The following is a 19,457-nucleotide window of genomic DNA, read 5'->3' as shown; positions in this document are numbered from 1 at the left end:
TCACAGTGTTGGCAACAATTCCATGCCATCGATAAAAACAGTATAAAATATAAAAATTGACCTTCCTCTGATAAAACATTAAACATTATTAAACACATCACGTAAAATAACATCACATATCACACAAAGACTTAGCCATTGTCCGTAAACACTCCTGGATCTTGCACTTTCAACTTTAACTTTAAATATTCCTATGATCAACTGAACGCTTGGTTCCACAACCAGGTCTTTAGCTGTCTCCTAAAGGTCAGGAGGGAGGGGACCAACCTGACCTCACTCGGGAGGGAGTTCCACAGCTGTAGGGCCATTACCAAGAAGGCCCTGTCTATCGTCCCCACCAACCACTCCTGTGAGGCTGATGGGGCCAAGAGCAGGACCTTTCTGGAAGATCTTAATCTATGAACTGCTTCATAGATAGAGATACTTTTGGACAGGTAAGTTGTACCGGAGCCGTTTAAGGCTTTATAAGCCAATAGAGTTGCCGCAACGGGGGTTGTATGCTCCCTGTGCAACGCTCCTGTTCACAACATGGTTGCAGCACGTTGGACTACGTGCAGCTTTCAAACAGTCTACAGAGGCAACCCTACATTGAGTGTGTTGCAGTAGTCTAAATGGGATGTAACAAGAACATGGACTACCAAGGCCAAGTCAGACTTCCCCAGGTATGGGCGCAGTTGGTGCACAAGTCTTGTGCAAATGCCCCCCAGTCACCACGGACATCTGGGATTCCAGGCTCGGTGATGAGTCCAGGAGGACACCCAAACTGTGAATCTGCATTTTCAGGGGGAGTGTAACCCCATCCAGCACAGGCTGTAACCCTATACTCTTTTCAGCCTTGCGACTGACTAGGAATACCTCTATCTTGTCCGGATTCAACTTCCATTTGTTCACCCTCATCCAGCTCGATACAGCGGCCAAGCACCAGTTCAGGGCCCGAACAGCCTCCTTAGTAGCTGGTAAAAAGGAGTAGTAGAGTTGGACATCATCTGCATACGGATGATATCGAGCTGCAAAACTCCAGATGATCTCGCACAACAGCTTCTTGTAGGGGACTCCACAGGACAATGGCTGTGGAGCTGAGCAGCTGTCCCCCAACAACACCTTCTGGATACGATCCTCAAGGAAGAACTGGAAGCACTGCAGCACAGTACCCCCAAGGCCCATTCCCATGAGAAGGATACCATGGTTTACAGTATTGAAGGCCGCTTAAAGGTCCACGAGAACCTTTGATTTCAATCAAAATTAGACAGCTAACCAAGAGCGAACAATTGTGGTGGACAGCATGGTTCCAAGAAAACATAGCTATTCCATTATAAGGAATATGGAAACTGCTACTTCAGATCAACTTTGCATTTTCTTAATTAGAGATTAAATTGAGGAAACACAATCCTCTTAAAGGAATGAAGGTTTTAGTGCAGGTCTCTTGTGGCCATGGACCTAAATCTTACAGCTGTACCACCTGCGTCTGAAAATAGTGGAACTTCCTTTCCCTCTTCCCTCTAGCTTCTGTGCTTCCATAAACTGCTTTGTGAGATTTTTCAGCCTTTAGGAAGTGAGGTGAGGGGCTGCAAGAGGGGAGATGGGATTGTACCCTTCCAGAAGAGCCCAACTCCTGAATTGTGACAATGATTGACAACTATGTTTGGAAGGAAGCATGTTCACAGGGAAGTGTTTAGTTAAAAAGATGACACTGACAATAAACATTGAGAACAGCTATGGATAACTTTGGCCTTCCAGTTGTTAGACTGCAGCTTTCACCAGTCTTTGCCAGCATAGCCTATGGATCATAGGAGTTGTAGTCCAAAACAACCAAAGATTCACAGGTGCCACAGCAGGTTTAGATCCCCCATGAATGCTGTCATGCAACAGGAAACTAACCCCTGTAGATTATGGCTGTGGTCATACAGATTCTGCAGACATACAAAGAATTCAGAATTACAATGACATCAACAATCTTAACTCTTTAGTATTTGTTATACATCTTTACAATTCAGAATTCTCTCTAGTCCCTTCCAAGGCCCAGTTTTTGTTCTGATTTCTTGACTCCAATCTTGATAAGCTTTAAATATTTTTATGTAATACTTCAAAATAAAAAAAAATTAAATAAAAAAAATTACTCATAGAGTAGAAAGGTTTTGGGCAAGCTTCAATAATTGTGTACATATTTCTTTGTGTGTTTGTCTTCATCTGTCCATGTATTATATATATTATATGAATAAAATGAATGCCACAAACGGCTAATAGCCTGTGGATATATTTTAACTATTTTGCAGGTGCAGTGGTCCAGTTGCAATATTTTCTCCACTCAAGATCATGCTGCTGCAGCTATTGCTAAAACAGGAGTTCCTGGTAATACTTTGCTTTGTTAACAGTTTGATTTCTGACAATTTAGTTTGTTCAGTCCGCCCAGTTCGTATTGAATAATATAGAGTCTGGAGCACTGGAAGTGGTGCATTGTCAGGCTAGCATTGGAGCAGAAGGAAATGTGTTTTATTTCCAAGCGAAAGTGATTTCCCATTTGGAATGCTATGCTGAAGAGGCAGAATTCTTCTGGTGCATCAGCTGCGAGGGAAATAAAAAAAGCAACAGCTGTTTCACTAAGCAGTTTGTCTGCTGTAATTGTAGGATAAAATAAATTAAGAAATTACCACAAGTCTTTTTAGATTCTGTCTGTTTTCTGTATGTCTGTTTAGTTTATATGCCATCTTCAAAAGTAGACCATAGGTGGGACTAAAAAACCCCACACAATTAAAATTATTCTAAAATGATATATTAAAAATTATAAAACTATTAAAGACAACTAAAGATTAAAAATAAAGCAGACTTTCCATATAAGAAGACTCCCTGCAAATACGAATACATTACAAGCCTGCTTAAGCCTTCTGCCAGCAGAAGGAGAGCAAGAATGTGCCATCCTAGAAGGCTGTCTCTTATGTCCTCACCAAATGAGCTTCAGATGGTGGCAGAACTGAAGGGAAACCCTGCCTTGTGCATTTTAGAACCCTGGCAAGTTCCCTAACTTGTTCCTTTCCTGATGTCTTAAACTGCAATTCACAGCATTGTGAATTTGAAGGGTTGTAAAAGGCTATCCTGTTCCTGATTGACTCACTTTACAAAATGTATTAAGAACACACATGTTACTGAAAGCTTCCATAGGTGAAATTGTTTGCTATTTGGTGCTGCAAAATAATGAATAATGAGATGGCTCTGATGCAAGTAAGGATTTCTGGGAATTATGCTGGTTCCAGAGTTTTACATTATTAAGAGATATATAAAAGATCAATACAGATGATAAAGGGTGCACTGTGCATCCCTACACTGAAAACATGTTTTTTTTTTTCCCTTCAAGAACTGTCAAATTTCTGGAAATGTTGAAGACATAGTGAAAAAAACCCTCATTTTTTCAACCCCCTCCCCAAACCCCCCCCCCCCCCCCAGAAATGTGCACAAAGGTTGAAAGACCATCATTTAGAGATTGAAATTCACTTTATTACATGAAATTCATTATGTTTGATTATTCAAAAGTACCCAAAAGTCCCATGGGTATGGCTCCCGTACCCATGGGACTGATACCCACATTTTTATCTACATACAATTAGCAATGTATGTCATGTCTGGGATATTTCTAGGTCCTCCAGGGGATCCTATGCTGTGCTTCTGCCATGGAATCATACTTACTCTGTTGTCACATCTGTTAGAAGACATCCGTTTCAATAGGGTTTGAAATTATGGGAGTTGTTGTTTTACAATCTCTTTAGTCTTCTCTATGCCAGAGTGCTGGTGGCTCATCACACTACAAATGCCATTATTCCATAGCATTGAGCCATGGCAGTTAAAGTGGTGCTAAACTACATTGATTCTACAGGGACAGACTGTACATTTGATCAACAAAAGAAAAGTGGGCAGACACTTTTTATGGGTTTATTTTCTTGTCCTTTCCACCCCACCAAGAACTCTAGGTGAATATAGTCCCTTCCTGCTTCCAGTTTTAACTTTTGCAACAATCCCAAAAATCAGGCAAGTCTGCAGTCACATTGCTTGCCTTAAAAATGGGCTGAGATCGCAATGCTTCTCTGTTTTTGGCACAGTTCAAAGTGGTGGCCCTAGGAAAGAAATAAACATTTGTACCTAATGGGCACAGATATAGTACAGGTTAAGCATCCATTATCAGGAATCCCCAAATCCTCCAGAATTGTCCACACGGGCATCTGAGATACTGACCCTTTGCTTTCTGGTGGTTCAGTATGTGCAAACTTTATTTCCTATTCAAAAGTATTGTGGATAAAATTACTATAAGGCATATGTTTAAAGTGAATATAAAACATAAATGAATTTAACATTTGGACTTGGGAACCGTTTCCAAGATAGCTTTTGTATATACAAATGTTCCAGAAAATATGAAACCCAAATACTTCTGTTGCCAAGCATTTTGGATAAGAGATACTCTACCTGTACGAGAGCTTAGCACATTGGAAAAATCATTGCCAGCCCTCCACATCACATTTATTTATTTACAGTATTTATATACTGCTTTTCTCACCCCTGGGGGACTCAAAGTGGTTTACACAGAGATACGGCAAAATTCATTGCCTTACATATGTAAACAAATCACAAATCAACACCGTATAACTAAGCATAAAATCAATAGGACACATAGCCTGAAAAACACTGTCTTAGAATGGTATAAGGGCTTTGCTCACCTGTTTCATAAGCATCCTGGAGGCCTTCCACTACTTGTTGATGCAATTTGGAGCAAAGAGACAGCTGTTTTGTTTAGGGGAATTGTGCCTCCCAGTGGTTTTCAGGGGCATAGTTCTCAAGGTTTTTTTTTTTTTTTTAAAGTTTGGGTGTATATGTCTGGAAACAAACCAGGGTTGCGCAGCTATCCCAGGGAAGGCTAATAAACTCAATCTAATTAAAATGTTTGCTCTAATAAAAGTTTGAGTCTTTAAACTGCCACAAGACTGTTGTGCTGCTGAAGAACTACACTACTCCAAATATGGTGGTTATTTCTTTGGGAGGATGTGTCATAAGACCCAAACTGTGGGGCCAAGAGCAAGGGTTTTTGTTACTCCTGCAGTACTATGGAAGCCACAAGACCTGAGAGTACAGACTTGGAACGAAACAACTCTGTTTTATCTCCTCTGTTGAGCCAGCTCCACTGGCTGCCAATTCGCTACCGAGCACAATTCAAGGTGCTGGCTTTAGCCTATAAAGCCCTAAACGGTTCTGGCCCCACTTACCTCTCCGAACGCATCTCCACCTATGAACCGACCAGGACATTAAGATCGTCTGGGGAGGCCCTGCTCTCGGTCCCGCCTGCGCCACAGGCGCGCTTGGCGGGGACGAGAGACAGGGTCTTCTCAGTGGTGGCCCCTCGGCTATGGAATGCCTTGCCGGTAGACATCAGGCAGGCACCTTCGTTGCTGGCGTTTCGGAAAAAGGTTAAGACCTGGCTTTACGAACAGGCATTTGGTTGAACAGTGCAATCAATCAAGGAAGACGGTAAATGGAACATAGGAATGGCACAAGGATTATGAGAACGGATCTGATTTCACTGAGGCATTGTGTGTGTTGACTGTCTTGTTCTGTTTTGTTAACTGTTGTGGATTGATGTTGTTGTTCCTGTTTGTCGCACTTGTTGCGTTTTAATTGTACTGACACTGTTAATAATTTGTACCATGTAAACCGCATAGAGTCGCCTGTCTGGGCTGAAATATGCGGTATAGAAATAAAGCAAATAAATAAAAATAAATAAATAAATAAACTTCCTTTTCCTCTTTAAAAACCACCTTTATCAGATGTCTCCAAATCTAACAAGTGCACTTTCTTCCTCCTGTAGTCTCCGTGGTGTTCTTACTTACGCTACAAATTATTTGAGGCAGGGGCTTCTCTTGCTGTCATTATTTGATAGTACCATTTGTGTTGCTGGTGACATAAGAAGCAGTATGTCAATTTGGAAGGAGCTAGTCTTAATGTGCATGACTCAGTTAAAACATGGTTCTTTTTAAAAATATAATGAGATTATTTTGATTTTGCACTCTAATCGGACATCATTTTCTTGTTGCCTCAAGGGTAGATTGCTAATAAGTGTGTGAGCGGTATATACTGTCATTGATTTTCAGAATGCATTTAATAGGCAGTAATGGACTGTTGAGAAGCAAAAATACTTAATTACATTTTTTTATTTGATTTGTTCCTAGTGTTTGCATGGAAGGGTGAAACAGATGAGGAATACATATGGTGTATTGAGCAGACCTTGCATTTCAAGGATGGACAGCCCCTGAATATGATTCTTGATGATGGTGGAGACCTCACCAACTTGGTCCATACCAAATATCCACAGCTCTTGAAAGGTAATTTGTATTGATTTCTACAAGTCTTACAGAGATTCAAAGCTCTTTTCTTCAATAACCCAGGAAACTGCCAGAGCTATTGGGAAAATACTGTTTATTTACTAATTACCTGCCTCTCCTCAGGACTCGAGCTGGGGTACAATGTAATTAAAACAGCGAGATAAAACACAACAGTAGTAAAAATACATATAATAAATGTACACAGGTAAAATGCATATTAAAATTAGCAAAGAAAATGCAGGTTGAACATCACTAATTAAAATTGACTGATTTTCAAATGTGTTTTAAATTCTGGCAGCCCATTTAGCTGTTGGAGCTTTTCTGACAGATCGTTCCACAGTCTTGGATGGGCATGTCACCAATAAATAGGAAGACTCTTTAACAGCATTGATGATAGAAGAGATTAGGCTTGTGCACTTTGACCAAAAAAGCATGCCATTTCAGGGTCCTTTTTTGGTTAACCCCTCATTCTGTTTACCGAGAAGTTACTCGAATCAGGAGGAGTGTTGTCGTTTTCATTCAGTAAAGATTTGGCTCATTGGATGCGAAATTTTAAAGGCTCAATCCTCAGTCATTTTAAGGTGTATCTGCATGAAACCTATCTCAGTTTTAGACCCCATTTACAACTGCAGACCTGTCAAGTTTCAGAACAATTCACAATCTGCTGGTGCTTTAGAATTATTTTAAGTTTTCACCATAATATTTTTAAAAATAAGACAACCACAAGAGAGATTTTGGGAATTGTAGTTGCTGGTTGTGTCCATTCTCAGTCAGTCAGAACATGGACACAACCAGGTCTTTTATTGGCTGAGAGATAGATATAGAGAAAAAAACTTCAACTCCCATCATGGTTTGAGAGGAACTCAGAGACTTTTCAATGCCCGCTCCATGCAGGTGCTGCTGGGAAAGCGAGTTCCCAGCAGGGCCCTCTTTAGAGGAGGAGCCTAGGGAACTCTTCCGCTGCCAGGGAGGGAGAAAAGATGCTATAGTTAATTCCATCTTCTCCAGGAGCCCCCGCATCAGACCCCCTGCCTCAGGTATATTGCACACTTAACTCCGTCCTCTCCGGGAGCCGATAAATCTGGCTTTCTTGATTCATTTTGGCTGGATTTCCGGTTCCCTCCTCCCCATTTTGTTTTTGGGGATTATAATAAATGAACCACCGAATATTACAAATCACTTTTGGTCAAAAGTGATCTGGGCCCAAGCCTAGAATAGATATGCTCCAATTTAGCTCTGGTGAAAAGTTATTTTTTCCCCTACCAGGTCCACTAGAGGGGGACATTGCACAGGAAAACTGTATGTTGGAAACTTCTCCAAGTTCAGTGTTTGATGGTAACCAAGTTCAATACATGTTGTCTAGATTGTTTATGTGGATTGTACAGAGAAGAGGTTTTTTGAACTCCAAATTGAATTCCAGAATTCCAAATTGCACATTGTGAAACAATTAGGAAATGGTCATACCTATTGTCGTCTTTCATATGATCGACCATTCCTGGTTACATCTGGGAACAGTATGATTTAGCTTATATCCGATCATCTGATGCATATTGCTCCTACTCTTTATCTATTTTTAAAATGTATAAACCATCTTTCAACTAAAAAAGTTCTCAGAATAGCTTAACATATAATAAAATGTAAATTAGAAAAATGGTATGCAGTATAAATAGAAATATAGGGAGCCCCCAGTGGCACAATGGGTTAAACCGCTGATCTGCTGAACTTGCTGACTTAAAGGTCAGCTGTTTGAATCTGGGGAGCAGGGTGAGCTCTCACCATCAGCCCTAGATTCTGCTAACCTAGCAGTTTGAAAACATGCAAATGTGGGTAGATCAATAGGTACCGTTTTAGTGGGAAGGTAATGGCACTCCATGCAGTCATGCCCGCCACATGACCTTGGAGGTGTCTACAGACAATGCTGGCTCTTCGGCTTAGAAATGGAGATGAGCACCACCCCTCAGAGTTGGACACAACTAGACTTAATGTCGGGGAAACCTTTACTATAAACAAAACTACAGAAGGAGCCGCCAAAATAGCTTACGATGAAATCCAGGAGCAATTGTTAAAAAGTCTGTTGAAAAACAGCAACATGGAATGAGTCTTATTGGGCTGCGTATTTTGTAATTGTGAAGAAAACCACAATAAAGCCTTTTCCCATATAATCTATTTCAGATGACAGGCATCCAAAATGAGCTTTATTTTATGCAGGAATGGTGATTATTCTGATACTTGGGCAGCAAGCTAATCTATTGTTTTAAAGGGAAACATTGGTTCTTTGAATATCTAATTCAGGTATTTTAACATAATGGAGAAATAAATCCTTATTGCATGATCTCAGTTTGAGGTTTGCTAAGGTTTGAAGTATACACAGTAGGATATTTATTGCTTTAAAGGAAACCATCGGTCCTTTGAGTATTTAACATGCTGGATTAACAAGTTCTCATTGCATGATCTCAGTTAGGGGTAGTTATGCTTTGAACCATGTGCAGTAGGATACTTATTGCTTTAAAGAGAACCATTGGTCCTTTGAGTATTTAGCGTGCTGGATTAATAAGTCCTTATTGCATGATATCAGTTAGGGGTAGTTATGCTTTGAACCATGTGCAGTAAGATATTTATTGCTATGAGAAACATTGGTCCTTTGAGTATTTAACGTGCTGAATTAATAAGTCCTTATTGCATGATCTCAGGGGTAGCTATGGTTTGAACTAAGTGCAGTTTCCAACTAGTCTTCAAAGGGGACTACATGTGCAAACCATTACAGTTATCTAATTTAATGGTTGCTAAAGCATAAAAACTAGTGATAAGGCCGTGTTTGCCCAGGCGGGGTCACATTTGCCACACTCGTATTGCAAAAGCTGTATTTCTGTATTTTATGCTCATTATCCCTGAATGTATATGCACTATGAGCTTTCGTATGCAAGAGATTTATCAATATGGTATTCTGTTAACAATTACCAAAAGATGCCTATTAAAGATGTCCACCTGAACATTAGGAAGAACTTCCTAACTGTGAGAGCTGTTCAGCAGTGGAACTCTCTGCCCCGGAGTGTGGTGGAGGCTCTTTCTTTCAAGGCTTTTCAACGGAGGTTGGATGGCCATCTTTCTTGGGTGCTTTGAATGCTATCTTCATGCTTCTTGGCAGGGGGTTGGACTGGATGACACAAAATATATCTCTTTCAACTGTATGATTCAATGAAGAGTTTTGTCTGTTCTAGGGCTGCAGAAGATATGGCCCTCCAGATGTGTAGCAACCAGGAATTGTAGGGCTGCAACAACCATCATCTTCCACCATTGACTATGCTGGCTAGACCTGATGGGAACTAGAATAGTTCCTAGCAAGCCTAGCCTGTTTTTCTCAGGCATTATCTAATTCCTTCTTCAGCAGAACTTTCTAAAATGTCATTGAATTCATTTGAATTCCTCGGAAGTGCCTGATAATCCATTTTGCTATTTTCCCCTCAAGTCATTCTCACAAGATGTTCTTACACCTGGCACTAATTTGAAGGATGTTGCCTTAAATGGCTTTCTTTGGCAACCAAAAGTGTCTTCACTCTCCCCCGCCCCCCCCTTTCTGCATCGTGGTAAGGCAAACTCACTGTTGTCGATTAGTTATGGTTTCTCCCATTTCCAGTCATTTGGGTGTTGGTGTCAGATTACGAGAACTATGCCAATGTGTAAATATTGGTATATAGAGTTCTAAAGATAACCCATTTGGGAAAATATCAATATCCTTAATGGCAACCAGTACTTCCAGATGAAAACGGAGCCTCTTAAATTCAATAATCTGCTAAAACACAACAAGGGCCATCAAATACGTTGTCTCAGAATCAGCTGGTAACACTTTTGCTGACTGACAAATCCCTCCCTCTCCATGTCTCTATAGGCCCGTGCTGTGTTTAATTTGAAAGCCTGAAGACAAGAAAATTTGTGTTTTCCCAGTATTTCTTTTTAAGTGAAATTCCAGTTAGGGATTAGTTAATATTTCCAAGCCCACCCATCTCATAGGGAGTTAGCATTATAGTGATAATTTTTGAAAAACAACTTTTCCCTATCATTCAGAAATAATCAGAGCACTTGAAAACTTTGGTTCATGGGAAAACTTTTGAGTTGCTGTGGAATGATGCCACGTACACACTCTGCAACTGTGGGAAATCTAGGAGGATAATTGTCTCTCCAGAGACCCTTTTAGATCCACACAGATTGGCAACAAATGATGGCTTTGAAGTGGCTGTAAGTCCACTTGTCTTGAAAACTGATAAATGGTGCACTGGATGGGTGTGGGGCTTGCAGCTTATTTAAATGGTGAATTGCTGGCCATAAAATGTATCGTCTAGACTAGTGTTTCTCAACCTGGGGGTCAGGACCTCTAGGTGGGTCATAAGGAGGTGACAGAGGGGTCGCCAAAGACCATCAGAAAACACAGTATTTTCTATTGGTCATGGGGGTTGTATATGGGAAGTTTGGCCCAATTATATCGTTGGTGGAGTTCAGAATGCTCTTTGATTGCAGGTGAACTATAAATCCCAGCAATTACAACTTCCAAATGTGAAGGCCTCTTTCCCCCAAACTCCGCCAGTCTTCACATTTGGGCATATTGAGTATCATTCCAAGTTTGGTCCAGATCCATCATTGTTTGAATCCATAGTTCTCTCTGGATATAGGTGAACCACAACTCCAAAACTCAAGGTCAATGCCCACTCAACCCACTATTTTCTGTTGGTCATGGGAGTTCAGTGTGCCAAGTTTGGTTCAGTTCCATCATTGGTGGAATTCTGAATGCTCTTTGATTGTAGGTTAACTATAAATCCCAGTAACTACAACTCCCAAATGACAAAATCAATCCCTCCCCCAGTATTCCCATTTGCACTAATATTGGGTGTTTGTGCCAAATTTGGCCCAATGAATGAATTCTTCATATCGGATATTTACATTATTTATTTCAGACATTTACATCCTGTCCTTCTCACCCCCAGAGGGTCTCACCCTCAGGATGGCTTACAACTGGCAACCAGTAGATGCCAACAACAACAATAAGAACACAATTAAACATTAATTAAAACTTCATAAGTTAAAAAGACCATTTTGTAGAGCCAAGTCCAGAGTCATAATTCAAAATCCATCCGTTATGATTCATAACTGTAGCAAAATTACAGTTGTGAAGTAGAAATGAAAATAATTTTATGGTTGGGGGTCACTACAACATGAGGAACTGTATTAAGGGGTCGTAGCATTAGGAAGGTTGAGAGACACTGGCCTAGGCATTCTGGAGGAGCAAAGTGCTTCAAAAACCACCTCCAGTCCCATATTGACCCTGGGCCATAGTTTGACCACTCCTGCTCTCTAGCTATAAAGTTAACTAAAACCAGTTATGTTGTAGAAGAAATGATTGTGTCCCTTGTTATGTTATATCGGCTGTGGTGCTTAAGTATTTCTTGGATGTAAAAGCCATTAATTATACGTAGGCAACCAGTTGTTTCTAACTGGCTCTTTCAAAGCACTTCAAATTAATATAGGGGCCCAGGGAGAGTAAAACCACTGGCACCATCTCTTCCTCCCCTAACATTCCTACCTTAATATCCTCTCTACTTTGAAGCACAACAACAGGTCTGACATCTGTGACTCATAAGAAGACAAAGCCCTTTGAAAGTACGGTCCTGTGAAATGAATGCTGATAGAAATATATGTACTAGGTGATTATCTAGTGTACGACTTCATGTGAAGAAGCATTTGGAATAATTCCTGAAATTACTCTAGTGATATAACTTTGTTAGTGGAGGACACATTTATTGCCGTCTTAATACATTTCTGGAATGTTCCACAGGTGTCCATTCAATAGAAAATATTTTTGTTAAATAGACCCCCGTAGGCTCCCAAAATTGCTTAGAGACATTTATGAAACTGGCAGCAGTTCCTGTTTCTTTTGCCTGTTCACGTAATCTTTGTATTATGTATTGAGCTTTGCAGTTGCACCTTTATAAAGGGGAGCCCTATATTTTCAATCTTTCTAACACATTTTAAATGTATATAGGTTTTATGCCATTTTAAGGGACATGTTTAGCCATCACGATAAATAATGATTTGTGCTTAAGCTGTAAATTCTCAGAAGATAACTGATCAAATTATCCCCTATCACCACCGTTTTTGGTTTGTTTCTTGCCTTCCTATTTTGTTTTAGGGAGGGCAGTTGAGGAAACAAGCTGGGAATGAGTCACAGTTTTAACTTTAGACATCATCATAAACCATAGTTCAAATAACACAGAGTTTATGAGCATAAGGATTCAGATTGTGGTTTGTAGTTGGCTGTCAAAATCATGGTTTCATAGTAGAAGTGGGTTTACATTATCTTTTGTGGTAATGGTGACACTTAACAATTTCCTGAGCAGAGATGGCCTGATCCTAAATTAAGCGAGCCAAGCTATTTGGATAAATAAAGTGGAAAATCCCAGAAGCATCTCATGTTATCAGTACAGTTGCACTGTAACAAATTTCTCACAACATTCCATAATTTACTGTCTTGGGGAGGTGCTTCATTCTGTACAATGCTGGAGCTAGCCCTATTCATTAGAAGAAACCAGTGGAAAACTCCATCTGAGAATGCCATTAATTCAGATTATTAACTAGGGCTTGGTACAGGGAGAGAAGCACTCCCGTGTTGTGGCAGCTCCACTGGCTGCTGATCTGCTTCCAGGCGAAATACAAAGTGCTGGTTGTTACCTATAAAGCGCTAAACGGTTTGAGTCCAGGCTATCTGTCAAATCACATTTTCTTATACAGACCTACTCATGTACTGTGGTCAGCGGAGGAGGCCCTGCTCTTGGTCCCACCCTTGTCTCAAGTGTGGCTGGTGGGAATGAGAAAGGGGGCCTTCTCCGTGATCGCTCCCCGCCTCTGTAACTCCCTTCTTAAAGAAATAAAAAATGGCCCCACCCTCCTCTCATTAAAAAAATCTAAATATACACTTATGCACCTGAGCATATGGAGAGGAGTAGGACTAGCGCACTCTAAATCAATCACACCGGAATGCTGGCTAATTTATTCATATTTTATGGTGGCTACGGAATATTTTAAAGCACAACCAATGATAGATACTTTTTAAAGTATTTTAGTAGTTCAATTGTTCAGGGTAATTATGTTTATTAGTGTAGTCATGTTTTCCCCATTTATTCTTATCTTATTTAATTTTAATTTTGGTTCCTTCTCTTTGTTATAAGTTTGCTGATGTTATTAGAGCCCCCGGTGGCGCAGTGGTTAAAGCCCTGTGCCGACAGGACTGAAGACCGACAGGTTGCAGGTTTGAATCCGGGGAGAGGTGGGTGAGCTCCCTCTATCAGCTCCAGCTCCTAATGCGGGGACATGAGAGAAGCCTCCCACAAGGATGATAAAACATCAAATCATCCGGGCGTCCCCTGGGCAACGTCCTTGCAGACGGCCAATTCTCTCACAACAGGAGCGGCCGCTCCTGACACGACTGATGTTATTTTGTATTGTTTTGTATTATTTGATGTGTTCTGGTTATTTGATTTGATTGTAACATCGAAAGTTTGCCTTTTTGTATGTAAACCACCCCGAGTCCACTTGGGGAGAGATTATTATTATTATTTACAATAGCTGGGTATGAATTCCCACTAGTTTTCCCTTCTTGGCCCCTGTTACTGTTTTGAACATGAGAGAATAGTATTAGTGAACATAAAGGGCATATTGTGTTAGCATGTTAGCATTTTATAATCAGTGTGATAAATTGTAGCATCATAGCATTTTTATGTATTGCATCTCCCAAGTATGAATATTTTTTTTAAAAAAAACACACATATTTTGTAGTATTATGGTATATGAAGCAATAATATAATAATAATAATAATTCTTCAGTCAATTCATTGGTCTGTCTAATTCATTACTGTCTTCTTTAACTGAAGAGATCTTTCTAGGCCATGCCATTTTAGTTCATACTACTGGAGATGTCAGAGAGTTTAAGGCTTTCTGGGTGCAAGATTGCCATTGTTGGATATGAATGAGGAAATATTGTAGAGGTCCCCCCCAATGCACTATACATCCTGGCACATTGTATTTTGGAAAGGTTTGCACTGAAGGGAATTATCTGAAGCAGACCTAGAATATATTCTGCCTATAATGCTGAAAGTTTGTCTTGCTTCACATCCCTAAGGTGTCCTCCAAACAAGCCTGCTTATAAAGTTTGGTGACTTCTGCTGTGAACACTATTGTGGGATTTTTGTTTTCACTCAGGAATCAAAGGAGTATCAGAGGAAACAACCACTGGTGTCCATAATCTCTATAAAATGCAGTCCAATGGAACCCTGAAATTGCCAGCTATCAATGTTAATGACTCTGTCACCAAGGTAAAGCATGCAGAATTCTTGGGTGTTTTGTTTTTCCTTTCCTTAGTGACTATCTCAGTTATAACATGACTTGTTCTTCCATGTCTTGCCACGTATTTCTTGTCTTTAATAGAAATGCAAGCTGTGGAAATAATATTCTTAAGAAGAAATGAGAGGGAAAGGCTGAGAACCTTACACAGAAATGTTGAAAAACACAACAGTGTCATTCTTGGCCCCATAATATAATAAAGGCTTTTCCACTATTTTTTGTACAGTAATATTGCAGCACTATTTTTTCCCCCCAGCTTAAACACTTGGCATTCTTTCCATCATTCTGTCTTGGGATTAGGCAACCCAAATGCTTTCAAAATGTTAAGAATTAAATGCTCCAAGGCTCTATTCATCATGGTGAATGGCCAGTAGTCATTAAGAATATCTGGAGTATACCAAATACCATATATACTTGAGTATAAGCTGACCTGAATATAAGCTGGGGCACTCAATTTTACCACAAAAAAAGTATTGATTCAAGTATAAGTCAAGGATGGGGAACTACTGGTAAACTTCAAAATAAAAATAGATACCAATAAAATTAATTAATTGAGGCATCAGTAGGTTAAATGTTTTCGAATATTTATATAAAACTGTAATGTAAGTTAAGACTGTCCAACTCTGATTAAACCATTATTCTAACCTTCAATGTAAATGTGCTTATGTATCCTTCCAATAATAATTTAAAAAGTAAATGTAATAAAAAATAAGAGTAAAATAATGGAAATTAATAATAAGTAATAATAAAGTAAAATAATAAATGTAATAACAATAATAGAGTAAAATAATGAATATAATAATAGAGTAAAATAATAAATGTAATAATAGAGTAAAATAATAAATATAATAATAGAGTAAAATAATAAATATAATATCAACAACAATAATAATAACAACAGAGTAAAATAATGAATAACTTTGACTTGAGTATAAGCCTGAGGGGGATTTTTCAACCTAAAAAACCGAAAAGCTGAAAAACTCGGCTTATACTCAAGTGTACACAGTAAGCCTTATGAGTCAGCAGTAAAAATAGTAATGGGATGCAGAAGACAGTGATTATATGAAAGGGGTCTGCAAGAGAATGATTCTCTTGAAAGTTTGTGTCATAGCATCTCTTCCCAGGAAGATCCAAGTAGTAGAAATGTAGCTATTTCATATATGGAAGCTAAAGATGTCAAGGTGGAGAACATGTCGCCCTCCAAATGATGGTTAATTTCACCTGCTTTCATTTCTGACTGTTGGCCATGCTGTCTGAAACTGATGACTTTTGGAGTTCAACAACACCTGAAAGATGACAGATTTCCCATTCCTGGCTTACAGTGTCAATTTTATATTGAGAAAACTTGGAGGCATTTAGCTTATTATAGTCACCTGTATGTTTACTACTTGCTGTGAGCATTATTTTTTTGTAATCAGAAGGTGTGTGTAGCTTTCTTTGTCTATTTCTCTTTGTAGAGTAAATTTGACAATCTCTACGGCTGCCGAGAATCTCTCATTGATGGAATCAAACGTGCCACGGACGTCATGATTGCAGGGAAAGTGGCTGTTGTGGCAGGCTATGGTGACGTTGGCAAAGGCTCTGCTCAAGCTTTAAGAAACTTTGGGGCCAGAGTCATAATCACAGAAATTGATCCAATCAATGCCTTGCAAGCAGCCATGGAAGGTGAGAAGGAGAGAATCATTTGGGTGGTTTATCTAGGGCAGAGCTTGCCAAGCTTCTCATATTGGTCGTATACTTTTTAGACATGCATCTTTTTGTGATATTGATAATTCAATATTACTAGCAAACTGGAGGTTAGAGCAACCCATTATAAGAGTTTCATACTTTTGTTACTTCCGAACTTGCAGCTGTAATTCTCCATTTTTTAAACATGTTATCTCATTTTTGAAAGGTGCTTACATATGATTTCATCTCTTGTGTTGATTGTGTCTCAGCCAAGCCTTATTTTATAGACATGGATAGACTAATATAAAGTAAATGTCAAAGTTGTGACCCTCCAGCTCCAGATGCCCTAGCCAGATTGTCCAATGGCCAGAAATGCTGGGAGCTGAAGTCCAAAACATCTGGACAGCTACAAATTTGACACCAGTGGATGCTGTCCTAAACATTATGGAGAAAGATTTAGAAATAAACAAGTAGGATAAATATACAAAAGATGGCAAAAGGGTAGGCATGACCATTTTTGAAAATTAGCTGTGTAGTATAATAGAGAGAGAAACCCGCAAAATCAATAGCCAAATGGAAAAGCCAAGGAGTGCCATAAGTCACTTGAGATCTAGACAGATGTTTTGCAGATTTACAAGAGTTAACCTGAATCTGTTATTGATTAATCTTCTGAATTAATACATGTTTGCTGGCCTTCTAAAGTACAAATATATACTAATATGTTGTAGAAAACCTGCTGATACAACGCAGTGTGTAATTTCCTTTTTTTCCCTTCAGGTTATGAAGTTACAACAATGGAAGAGGCCTGCAAAGAAGGCAACATATTTGTTACCACCACTGGATGTTCTGATATTATTCAGGGCAGGTACTGTATAGCTTTTGGCTAAAAGCTGTTTTCCCTGTGTGTGATAAGAAACAGATGAGCAGAAGTACCATAAAACAGATGTACCTTTGAGTCACTGACATGGCTTTCTTGATAGATTGTTTGCCTATGGTGTCACATTTTGCCAATGCAAGTAAGATGTTGGCCTGACCATTTCCAGAGTCCGACTTCCAAAATATATTTCAAACATTTGACAGTAAATGAAGCACTGATGCCTTAATTCTCCTTATATGTTTCTGGGGCATTTTGATAACTTGATGCTATCTAATTCTGCATCCTGTAATAATAAAATATAAACAAATGGTGAACTAGATGGGACAATTATTAGTATTAGCCCATCCCTGAAACCGGAACTTCATTAATTGTGTATGTTGGCTCTATGTGTGTATAAATAAATTCTTCAGGTCATAGAAGAGAAAGAAGAGTTTCTTTTTTAATCTCAATTCACACACTTGCTATTTATTTATTTATTTATCGTATCAGGAGCTACCAGACATTTGTATTACATTTTTAACAAAACAAACAGACAAAACACAAAGTTTGCAAGCTTGGTAGTTGATTAAATGTCCTTTGACCAGTATCTGGCCACTTGGAGTGCCTCTGGTGTTGCCGCAAGAAGGTCCTCCATTGTGCACGTAGCAGGGCTCAGGTTGCATTGCAGCAGGTGGTCAGTGGTTTGCTCTTCTCCACACTCGCATGCCGTGGATTCCACTTTGTAGCCCCATTTCTTAAGATTGGCTCTGCATCTCATGGTGCCAGAGCACAGTCTGTTCAACGCCTTCCAAGTCATCCAGTTTTCTGTGTGCCCAGGGGGGAGTCTCTCATTTGGTATCAGCCATTGATTGAGGTGCTGGGTTTGAGCCTGCCACTTTTGGACTCTCTTGCTGACTAGATTTGAATAAGAATATTTTGCTATACCCACTGAACTCATATCTGGTGACTTTGAACTATAGCCAAAATTAGAGTTTTGTTGGCTGCATTCCTAGCCTGGGTATTGATAACATAAAATGTGTTCTCTGAATGGATATCAGCAAGATTCGGAGTCTGCACTGTTATTCTAGCTTTCAGTTTTAACAGAATGTGTTTGGAATGAATTGTTTGGCATCACAGATCAGCTTTATAATGTTATAAAGTCTGACGATAGCATAGGTAAATGAACTATTTGTGAAACATTTTGTCCTTGTTTTAGCCTTCATACAAACTGGTATCATGTTTGTATACATAATGCATACAACTCCTTAAATTCTTTCTTTTCAAACATCTAAATATTATTATCCACATCATACACATTAAGAAGCAATAGAGTTGGTAACCGGAAAGGCCAAAGTTTGACTGTAAAAGGAGTGTTGGCAATAATAATAATAATAATAATAATAATAATAATAATAATAATAGAGTTTTGGAGCACAATATTCCTAACTTCACAATCGTGGGGGGGAAAAAAGCATGGATTGTCGATGTTGCAATCCTGAGCGACAGCAGGATTGACGAGAAGTGATTGGAAAAGCTTAGACAATATGAGGATTTAACGATAGAACTGCAAAGACTCTGGCACAAGCCAGTAAAAGTAGTCCCAGTGGTGATTGGCGAATTGGGTGCAGTGCCTAAAGACCTAGGCCTGCATTAAAAAACAATTGGTGCTGACAAAATTACCATTTGTTAGCTGCAAAAGGCCACCCTACTCGAATCTGCACACATTATTTGCCGATACATCACACAGTCCTAGACACCTGGGAAGTGTCCGACATGTGATCCAACACAACAGCCAGCAGAGTGATCTTGTTTGCTGTTTATTAATCTGTGTCAAACAATAATAATAATAATTTATTTATACCCTGCCCTTTCTCCCTGGAGGCACTCAAGTCAGTTTCTAAAGTATAACAAAAATGGCAAACATTCAATGCCAGGAACAAATAAACAACAATCATGATGAAACATGAAATAAAATAAACTAAATGTAACTTATAAGCAGCCAAACTTAACCAATCTGATTATCTTTTGATGATTGGGATGATAAGTCCCACAATACTTGATTGAAGGACATAGTGAGTGGGGATGGTGGGAGTTTTAATCTAAACCACAAAGAAAAGCATCTCACTATGGCACAGAGCTTGTTAGAAATATTTTCTCACCATAGCTGATGGATCATAGGTAATGGCTTAAAC

General features: G+C 39.3%; 1 protein-coding gene across 1 annotated transcript in view; it reads left to right on the top strand.

The window, feature by feature from the left end:
- Positions 1-19,457, top strand: part of AHCY (adenosylhomocysteinase) — a 40,968-nt gene that overhangs the window by 10,214 nt on the left and 11,297 nt on the right. Inside the window, exons 3-7 of the mRNA XM_060772327.2 lie at positions 2,274-2,349; positions 6,204-6,356; positions 14,601-14,713; positions 16,199-16,406; positions 17,187-17,274. Of these exons, the coding sequence (XP_060628310.2) occupies positions 2,274-2,349; positions 6,204-6,356; positions 14,601-14,713; positions 16,199-16,406; positions 17,187-17,274 (638 nt within the window). The remainder of the gene's footprint in view (positions 1-2,273; positions 2,350-6,203; positions 6,357-14,600; positions 14,714-16,198; positions 16,407-17,186; positions 17,275-19,457) is intronic.

The sequence above is a fragment of the Anolis sagrei genome, chromosome 4 (assembly GCF_037176765.1).
Source record: "Anolis sagrei isolate rAnoSag1 chromosome 4, rAnoSag1.mat, whole genome shotgun sequence".
In the NCBI taxonomy this organism is placed as follows: domain Eukaryota; kingdom Metazoa; phylum Chordata; class Lepidosauria; order Squamata; family Dactyloidae; genus Anolis; species Anolis sagrei.
Note: the sequence above shows the minus strand (reverse complement) of the source record. Positions and strands in the feature narration are given on the sequence as shown.